This window comes from Cervus elaphus, chromosome 11 (genome assembly GCF_910594005.1).
Source record: "Cervus elaphus chromosome 11, mCerEla1.1, whole genome shotgun sequence".
NCBI classification, from domain to species: domain Eukaryota; kingdom Metazoa; phylum Chordata; class Mammalia; order Artiodactyla; family Cervidae; genus Cervus; species Cervus elaphus.
In genome coordinates this window covers 3314408-3325123 of record NC_057825.1, presented here as the reverse complement: position 1 = coordinate 3325123, position 10716 = coordinate 3314408, and the positions used below count along the sequence as shown (strand labels likewise).

Sequence of the window (10716 nt, the reverse complement as noted above, 5' to 3'; positions counted from 1 at the left end):
AGCCCTCCTCTATACGATCCCCAGATTCCTCATGGAAGTGGGGCACATCGAGGCACGGACCTACTGTGTTCGCCTCCTCCCAGTGAGGATTAAAGCCACCCTTCCATTTCCTCCAAACAAACTGGCTCCGTCTGTTTTTATTTGGCTTTGTTGGGTGGAGAAAGCTAAGATTTTGGCGGCAGCAAAGCCACCCAGGGTGGCAGGATGAGGGGTCCGGACAGTGTGTGGAAACAAACAGCCACCACATCCCAAACATAAACACTTTCTTTAATAAATGCTATCACGTCATAAACATCATTTATCAAGGTTTTACTTCATAATCCCAAATCGCCCTCACCAAATGCCGTTAGCAGCCCCACCATCATTACAAACCCAACCACAAGGGCCCTGGCAGAGGCAGAGGCAGGAAGCCGTGGCCGGCCTTGAGCGCTGACGCACACGCTTACACACACACACACACACACACACACACACACGGCAGGGAGCCAGCCCAGGCCTTGAGCGCTGACGCACACGCTTAAACACACACACACACACACACACACACACACACACACACACACACACACACACACGGCAGGGAGCCAGCCCAGGCAGCGCCCGGGAAAACAAAACTACCCAACTACCCAGACCAAGACTTGTCCTGGGGGCATTTCTGCCCGAAGACGGCGCCTCACAGCAGAGATCACCCACCTAGCACACCCTGCTCCCTAGACTCGGCGCCCTCCCCAGCCCAGAGTGAGACTTGGGGCAGTGGCCTGAGGATGGAGCTCCAAGAAAGGGAAGGGCGACGCAGAGCCACGCCCCCAGAGGCCACGCCTTCCAGAGGCCAAGCCCCAGGAAGGAGCGAGGCCGTGACCACGCCCCCTGCAAAGCCACGCCCCTGGAAGAGTGCTCCAGGACACGCCCCCTCTGCGACCACGCCCTCCGTCCCAGGCTCCTGGGGTAGCCGAGTCCCAGAAAAGTGAAAGTGTTAGTCTCTCAGTCCTGTCCGATTCTCAGCGACTCCATGGACTGTAGCCCGCCAGGCTCCTCTGTCCATGGGATTCTCCAGGCCAGAATCCTGGAGTGGGAAGTCATTCCCTTCTCCAGGGAATCTTCTCGACCAGGGATCTGGACCACATGCATTGGCGGGTTCTTTACCAACATCGCCACCTGGGAAGCCCCCGTCCAACCAGTGAAGAAATGAAAGTCGCTCAGTCATGTCCGACTCTTTGTGACCCCATGGACTATACAGTGCATGGAATTCTCCAGGCCAGAATCCTGGAGTGGGTAGCCTATCTCTTCTCCAGGGGATCTTCCCGACCCAGGGATCGAACCCAGGTCTCCTGCATTGCAGGCAGATACTTTACCAGCTGAGCCACAAGACATGGGTTTAAATCCCCGCTCCTCCGTTCTCCAGCCACAGGCCTTGAGCAAGTGACCACTTCCCTGTGCCTCAGTTTCCCCATCTGTACGCATCTCTCCACAAGGATGAAAAAGTGAAGCAGTCACCCCCACTGCAGAAGTTTCCCAGAAAGGTCAGGCTTCTGCTGGCCAGGGCTGAGTCGGGGACTGCCCACCTGCCTGCCATGTTTGACCTATGAGGGGGGCCTGGGGGGTGGGCTCCCCAGCGAGGGTCCTGCATCCTGGATCCCAAAGCTGCTGCGCTGCACAAAAAAGGCCCACTCGCTGGGCGGGGCACTGAGCAGGGGCCACGCTGGGTGAGGAGGGGCCCCAGGCCCCCTGAGCACCCCCACCCACAGCCCCCAACATCACTGGCTTCCCCATTAGCCAGCCAGAGGGGTCCAGGTCAATAAATGGGCCCTGGTGGGCACGTTTTTCCTTCCGCAGAGCAGTTTAATGGCAATTAATTTTTTTACGAGAGGATTTTTAATCTGTGGAAATGGATGAAGTCCCCAAGTGCCTGTCAAAGTTCCAGGGCCAACCTAATCTATGATAAAAAATGCAAAGTGAGGTGCTATAATCTGAAATTAAATATCGGGCTTCATTTTCCCTCAGCCCGGATGGATGAATATTTTATAACTATTGTGATTTAATTTTTTGTTAACTACAGCAAATTTCTAATTCATCCAATTCCCAAGTCCTGTGGCTCTGACCTCTGAACCCAAACTCATCTCTTCTTAGCCCAGCTGTGACTTCGTCACTGACAGAAACTAATGGTCAGCTGCATCAGGGTGACACGGCGGTTACGGTGATGAATGCAGCCCGTGGCACGCCCTTCTGACCCAGTGTCAGGCAGAAGGCAGGTCATTTTTCAAAGGAGCCATTAAAATAAAACAAACCCCAAGGTCCAGGAGCAGGGGAAACATGATGCAGAAAATTGTTATATTTTGTGCTTTTTCAGGCGCCTTTTGGAACTTTCTCTCTATCTCCTGGCATCCCTCACTCTCTTTCCAGTGGAGGTTTTGCCAATGTGCCCCCACATTGCTCTGGGCCCACCTCCATTGAGGCACAGTGGAGGATAGTCACTCAGCCTGCTGGAATGGTGGGTTTGCTCAAGGGCAGAGGAGACAGGTATCTGAAGACGTGGGTAGACCTCACACTGGCACTCCCGTCCAGGACTGCGATATCATGCCCAGGGGAAGCTGAGGCACCAAGATGCTGAAAAACAGCTCCAAAACTAGTGTTGCTTACTCCCAGCAAGACCAGGGGTCCCCACAGAGCCGACCTCAGCCCCCCAGGGCTCTCCCCACCTGGGGGGGCTCTCATTGGTGTCCCCAAAGTCTGTGGTGCAGTGGCCCCAGAGTCCAGGCCCTGAGGGTGGGCCTGGAGAAGGCCTCCAGGCGCGGGTCCAAGTGTGCACAGCTGGGCTCTCTCGGGCGGGGAGCACAGGGCCGGAGCCAACCCTGGCTGGCCTGTGTGACCCTGGGCAGGCTGGTGAACCTCTCTGAGCCTCAGTTTCCTCATCTACAAAATGGGAGTGAGCCCGTCTGCCTCCGAGGAGAGCTGTGAGGAGTTACGTGAGCTGCTGCTGCCTGCGTGCTTGGCACACACGGGCAGAGGGAACCCAGCCCTGAGCGTGTCACCCCATCCCGCCCAGGCTGTTCTGAAGGGAGGCCCAGAGGAAGGCTGCCCGCTCTGCTCCCCACAGCCCACATCTAGCTCATTCATCCCACAAGCTGCACGAACCGGCCAGGCTGGGTGGCTGGGTCTTCGCTGGGCACAACTGCGTGACCCTCAGGGGAGAGACCCCCGAGTTAGGAATTTCTCTGCGACCCAGCGGCCCAGCACCACCAAGACCCCAGCACAGAACTCTCAGGAAGTGGACGAGTCCTCCCCGAGGGGTCGTGGGAAGTAGGCACCGCCCGGCCTTTCCTCCCAACAGGCGCCCCAGGGGAAGCCGGCCTCCTGGGCTCGCTGCCTGGTGTCCACATTCCAAACCAGGCGATAGGGAGGCTCATCTCTCAGTCACGCTTCCTGCCGCTGATGGCAGCCAAACGGCCACGGCTTATCCGGTGACACCGAGTCACGAGAAAGCAAGCACGTCCATCAGCCAGCACCTCGCGAGCCCCCCGCTTCACGCCCGCCTTTCCAAGGCGCAGCCAGTGCAGCACCCGCCGTCCGGGCTCCAGAAATAAGCCACGCGCCCGCCTCCTGAGCCTGGACCGTAAACGTCCTGTCCCCAAGCCCTGCCAGGCCCCGCCTGGGCCAACCCTACCTGTGTCTTTGGCAGCTCTCCTAGGGGCAGGCAGCTTGGGGGCCTTCTCTGTTTTGCAAGAACTACTTTTCATCCTTTTGGTTTTTTCCTGTGTAACTTCAGCGAGAGGAGAAGAGGGAAGCAAGGGAGAGAAGGTTGAGTAGCAACATAGCACACAGGTCAGCCTGCTCTCCAGCCCCTGACTGTTCCCGCATGCCGCCCCCGTCCCCCCAGGGAAATCCCCTGCAGGGCTGGGCTCGCCTCGCTCTCCCTCACAACCTTGCCCATGCACCAGTCCCCAGAGCCCCTGAGCACAGCACCCGGATCGAGCTGGCCCACAGCACTTGTGCTTGTTGAATAAATAAATGACTGGATAGGCCCACAGCAAAGCTGTGGCAGGCAGCTAGTCATATGGGACATCGGCTCATCAGGGAGAGGTTCTTGTTGTTCAGCTGCTCAGTCGTGTCTGACTCTTTGTGACCCCATGGACTGCGGCACGCCAGGCTCCTCTGTCCTCCACTCTCCCCCGGAGTGTGCTCAAATTCATGTCCACTGAGTCAGTGATGCTATCTAACATCTCAACCTCTGTTGCCCCCTTCTCCTCCTGCCCTCAGCATCAGGGTCTTTTCCAGTGAGTCGGCTCTTGCATCAGTTGGCCAGAGTATTGGGTCAAGAGTAGCCCCTGCTCACTGCTACTAGAGAAAGCTCCGAAATATTGGAGCTTCAGCTTCAGCATCAGTCCTTCCAGTGAATATTCACGGTTGATTCCCTTTAGGATTGATTGGTTTGATCTCCTCACAGTCCAGGAGACTCTCGAGAGTCTTTTCCAGCAACACAGTTCAAAAGCATTAATTCTTCAGCGCTCAGCCTTCTTTAAGGGTCGACTCTCATATCCGTACATGACTACAGGAACTATAGCTTTGACTATATGGACCTTTGTTGGCAAAGTGATGTCTCTGCTTTTTAATATGCTGTCTAGGTTTGTCACAGACAAACCTTCCAAGAAGCAAGAGTCTTTTAATTTCATGACTGCAGTCACCATCTGCAATGATTTTTGAGCCCAAGAAAATAAAGTCTGTCACTGCTTCCACTTTCCCCCCTTCTATTTGCCATGAAGTTATGGGATCGGAAGCCATGATCTTGGTTTCCTGAATGTTCAAGGAAAGCAGTGTGCACCAGACCCAGAGGAGCCTTGACACGGCGGGGCTGCCCCAACTGGATGGGCGGGGACCTGCAGCAGGCACAGGGGCCGACTGCCCAAAGGCCAGTGTTCGGCCTGGCCCCGCTCTGTTTGACCTCATTCATCTCTGTCGCCTGCTGGGTGGGGGCTGTATCTGGGAAACGCCAAACGCCCACCCAGCTGGTGAGCCGTGAGAGCTGGGCCCGGCCCAGCGTGTCCCCAGGAGACCCGGGGAGCATGCAAAGAGAAGAGTCAGGCCCCAGGGACTCCCAGGCCTCTGCAGAGCAGCGGGGTTCCGGCCTTGGCACTCCACCACCTGTCAGGGAATGTTTGACGGGAGGATTCCTACATGCTGTCTCTCATGAGTCCTTTGTCCCTCTTCAAGCGGAACAGCACGCTGCTCCCAGGGACTGAGGTCATTATGTCAGGCAAGCATGAGTCTCCTTTAGTAAACATTCTCCTTAGGACAAAACAGCTTAATCTCCTTCCCCTTTCTTGAGATATGGATTGTCTCCTGACCTTGTGGTAACAGTTGCTGTACATTTGGTTTTCTGATCTCTATCATTCCCGAAAGAAGTTTCTTGTACTGCAGCCTATATATACTCATAGAAAAATCATTAAAGCACCTTTGCTCCATCAGAGCTTAGGTCCCCGGGTCTTTTTTGTCTCTCTCTCTCTCTTTCTCTCTTTCACTTTCTTATCGTCAACTCCGCACCACAAGGTTCCGGTCCATTAAAGGACCCCAACAAATGGCGCCCGAACAGGGACCTGGTGTACGTGGCATATCGGGCGGACTGACTCAGGGACCTATTGAGGTCGGTAAGTACTAAGGCATGGGTTAAACGGCTGGCCAGCCCCATTATTTTTCTACTTTACTTCACCATTTTTTTAAATTTCAGGGACTTCTGGCTTCACAGCAATGAATAGAGGCTTGCCTTTAAACAGTAGTTGAACATAATCCTTAGTTTCCTGATAAATGCAGTTTTGATATAGAAATTTGGCTCCAGGTCAAAGAAAATGTTAAATGAGCAGCCAAAGAAGGAAAAAATATTCCAATTGATCTCTAGCCCCTATGGGCTCTTATTAAAGCTATAATTTTGCCATTTCAAGGAACATTCTAGCCCTTCCAATATTTAGCAACAGACAGAACACTTATTACATAAATATAAATTAAATGATTAAACTTTACAAAAGGCCCAATTAAAACAATACAAAATATCTCAAAATTTTCTTACTAGCCCTGCCCCGGCTGCTCCAAATGCTTCTCCTCTGCCAACAGTCACAACTCCAAAAAGTCTCTCATTTGTTGGAACCTAATGAAAAGTTATGCTAATTTTTAAACTAGATTAGAAGCTGCTATTTCCCATACTGTAATCGGAGAAGAAACCAAAAAACAGCTAGAGAAATTACTTGCTTATGAGAATGCAAATCAAAAATGTCAAAGAGCTATAGCTGCAATTTGTGAGACTAAGATTATTATTGATTATTTGAAAGCTTATTGCAATCTAGGATCAGAAACTCAAAAGATACAAATGCTGATTGAGGCAATGGCTACTACCTTTAGAAAGGAAAATGAAAGATGCTTTAACTGTGGAGATAAAAATCATTTAAAAAGGGGCAAGTTCTATATTTTCCCTCAAACCCTCAACATCCAGCAGTGCTGCCGTTGATATACCAGCCCTAAATGATTTTTTCCTTACCCTCAAGCAGTCTCTACTAGAGTGCCTACCAGACTTTTTGGACCCCTGCCCCCACAAACTTTTGGTCTTTTGCTTGGCCGATCTAGTCTGACTTCTAAAGGAATTACTGTTCACCCTGAAATAATTGATTCAGATTATAAAGGAGAGATTCAAATTCTGATGTCATCTCAGATTCTATGGCAATTCAAAAAGGGGGACAAAATTGTTCAATTACTTCTTTTACCTTACATTTCTATTAATTCCTCTAATAATGTATGGACAGATGGGTTTGAAAGTACAGATCAAAAACAATCTTTGTGGACATCATTAGTATCTGAGTATGCCCGACCAAATATAAATATCAAAATTAATGGTAAAAGATTTTCTGGTCTCCTCGACACTGGATCTGATATTACTATTATTTCCAAACATTTATGGCCCAAATCCTGGCCTGTACAAAAGGTCTCTCGCCAAATTGCAAGAATTTCTCAAACTAAAGTACAAGAAGTTTATCAAATTGTTCAAATATACTCATGTGAGGGACCAGAAGGCCAACCTGCAACATTAAAACCTTATGTGATAAATGTACCCTTTAATCTAATAGGAAGGGACTTACTTATACAATGGCAAACTCAGATATGCATTCCACATTTTTCCTAGGGGCCACTGCTCATTTAACAAACAAAACAATTATTAATATAACTAAGAAAAATTATGAGCCTATTTGGACAAAGCAATGGCCCCTTATGAAAGAAAAATTACAAGCGACTAAAGAACTTATAAACACACAATTAAAATTGAAACATATTGAAGAATCTTGCTCTTTTTTGCAACCAGAGATCCCATCACCTATTACTGTTCCTCAAAATTGGCACATTATTATTACTGATTCACGATTGCTTTTTAAATATACCTTTACACCCTTTAGACCGGCAGAGATTCACTTTCTCTCTCCCTTATCCTAATCATATTGGGCCTCATGAACGATTTCAATAGACTATGTTACCTCAAGGTATGCTTAAAAGTCCTGCTACTGCTACTGTTAAGTCACTTCGGTCGTATCCTACTCCATGCGACCCCATGGATGTCAGCCCGCCAGGCTCCCCCGTCCCTAGGATTCTCCAGACAAGAGTACTGAAATAGGATGCCATTGCCGTCTCCATAACAGTCCTAGTATTTGTCAGAATTTTGTAGCCAAGGCTTTACTTCCTATGTGACAACAATTCCCTCATACATATATCATTAATAATATACTCTACAGCTACAAAAAAGAGAAATGATATTTTTGACACTGAATGGCTATGATATTCTTTAGACTCCGGAAGAAACTGATGAAAATAAAATATTTTTTGAAATTGCAAAACCGGTTCTTCTTGCGTGTGCAGTTAGGAAAAGGTTAACTTGTTAAAATATTTTTTTTTTTGAGCTAAAGTTCTGCCTGGGAAACAAAAATAGGCCTAAGAAAAAACCTTAAGTTAACTCTTATCATGTCCTTGAGATACACAGCCCACTCTATCTAGGACTCCAGCCATTAACAAATTGGTGGAGCTCAAAATAAATAAAACAAAAAGATATTTTAAATTTCAAACAGAGAACTATGCCTATGTATCTAAAATTATCTATGTCTCAATGTATGTCTTTGTTTTTGGATAGTGTGGAATTAATGAGCTTTATTTAGATTCAGCTTTACATAAACTGAAGGGTGTTCAATGTTGGGTATAATGTTTATTTAAATGTGAATGTGATTTAAATATAATTATTTGTTAATCTAGTTGGGACATGTCTTGAGTTATCAACATTATATAATACTTTTATTATGCCTTGGTTTAAGGTAAACTAAGTTTGTCAACAAAAAGGTAACTCTTTAATTATATATATATATATATATATATATATATATATATACACACACACACACAAATATATAGATGAGATAAAAACTTTTAGATAAGCTCTTAAAAATAATTGTATTTTTGATAGAATGATCTATTATCTATAATCTAGAGCCGTCTCTTGGGATTAGAGTGACTTAGGTTTCTAGAGTTGTGCTGAACTAAGTAGTAAAAGTTTGTTGAATGGCTGGGTCATTTCCAAATGAAGTAAGATTTTGAAGCGTTAATTGCTGAACATTGGCTTACTCTTAAAAGGGGTTTTTCTTGCAAAAGAGCTAAAGAGATTTTGAGTTGTTAATGAATATAAATATATATTTATATATAAATGGATATATATATAATATAATATGATTTGAGAAATATGTTCAACGGTCTATAAAATGCTAACATACAAGACATTTCATGGTTGCTATAGAAAAGTAAAATATATGCTTTTAATAGAAAGATATAAGAAATGGCAAATAAAATGATAAATACAAAAATATTTTTTTAATTGTTAAAACATTTATTATAGAATAAAGTGGTATTTACATAAACTTTACTAGACTAGTTTTTCATTGTCGTTCTAGCTACAGCAAATGTTCTTTCTCCAAATTAAACCAAATTGGAAACAAGAGAAAAATTCTAAAAAAACAATATTTAACAGAATTAACTTTGGTCAGCAGATACATTCAGACTGCAACTATATTAAAAAATGCAGTTAAAATGCTTGGGTGGATCACAATGAAAACCACAAAGTATGGTATGTTTATTTAAAATAAACATTGGATTTGTTTATTATGCTATCATACTTTGTTTTGGCCTTTTAACTTTTAAAGATATTTAGTGCTAGAATTTTAAAAAGGCTTATGACAAATGAAAGAAAATTTTATGGCAAATTGATGTAACTCATTGTCCTGAACTTTCTTCCTCTTCCTTCTTACATGTCTCGATCAATACAAATTCTTCTTTTCTAGGGGCAACACCTCTCTAAGGTAAGACTACACAACATGTTATAACCCACCTATCAACTTACTTCACAATAATGAGAACACCTAATTCTATAAAAACAGACAATGACTCTGCCTATATTTCTAAGCAGTTCAAACAATTTTTACATTCATTCTCTATTAAACAGATTGCAGACATTCCTCATAGTCCACAAACACAAGACATGATTGGACAAACACATTACACACTGTAGCTACAAATAAAAAATTGAATTAAAAAAAATACACAGGAACACTTTTGTCTTCCTTGTCCAGAGCAAACTTTGCTAGATTCTGGTGTAATGTAGTCTTTAAGCCTATAACTATTGTTGGTATGACTATTTCTGTTCCCAATGTGTAGGATTCTTAAAGCACGGCGAAAATGGCATAAAAAAAAAAAGACACCATTTCCCGAATAAATTATTTGTTCCTAAAAATATCAAAAATGTGAAATGTTTGCCTTCTTTTCAAGTCTGTCTTAGAAGTGTAGTCATCCTCTTTAACACACTAAACAGTGAGATTCAACAGTTGCTAAGCTGCATTTCTTTTTCAAGGACAAGGTCAAATATATTTGGATGTGAGCAACATTTCATTTGTCAAGTTGTTCTGCATCACATTTTCAATAATTTCACTTAGGAAAAAATATTTGAATGGTTACTCCTAATCCTTTGCCCCAAATAACACAAACCACAGCCAAATACCAGTCCCAAACAGATTTCTGAATGATTTTTTTTTCTTTTGGACTGAAATATTTCCTAAAAATGTTTTCATCATTATCGCTTTCCTCTCTTTTTATAACTATTGTTAATATAGCCTTATTTGTTTTATAGTTTTTAAACTTACCACAAAGAGATGTTTTGACAAAAGCAAAAAACAAACAAACAAAAAAAGAAGTTTTAAAACATTATAGGACACTTCCTTTCCTTTGCCCATTTGATATCAAGATGGGTTAACTAATCAATAGAAATCTAAAAAACTAATCTTACAGGGAAAGGATATGCTTCTATTTCTCCAGATAGATCCAACGAACTCACATGACTTCCTCTTCAAAAGATTCAACCTAAGGGGGCCCCCAGCATTCAGACTAGAGATAAAACAGCAAAAAAACCCAAAAAGAAAAAATTCCAATATAAGCCATGGCGACATTAAAAATTTCCAAAAAAAACGCCGCACTCGACGTCATCGACCTTATGATCTCCCTACTTGGGGACAGATAAAAACCCTTACTAACTAAACTAAAAACCTGATTTCTCAACAGGGAATGCCTCAGAATCCTAAAAATATTTTTCTTCGCTATGCTTGCTTTGCTTGCTTTTGCTTCCCCCGCTCAGGCTGACCTGATTGATCACACTTACTG

At 45.0% G+C, this 10716-nt stretch overlaps 1 protein-coding gene across 1 annotated transcript in view; it reads right to left on the bottom strand.

Moving 5' to 3' along the window:
- Positions 1-10716, bottom strand: part of CCDC187 (coiled-coil domain containing 187) — a 61834-nt gene that overhangs the window by 38760 nt on the left and 12358 nt on the right. Inside the window, exon 4 of the mRNA XM_043916374.1 lies at positions 3662-3757. Coding sequence (XP_043772309.1) covers positions 3662-3757 — 96 coding nt within the window. The remainder of the gene's footprint in view (positions 1-3661; positions 3758-10716) is intronic.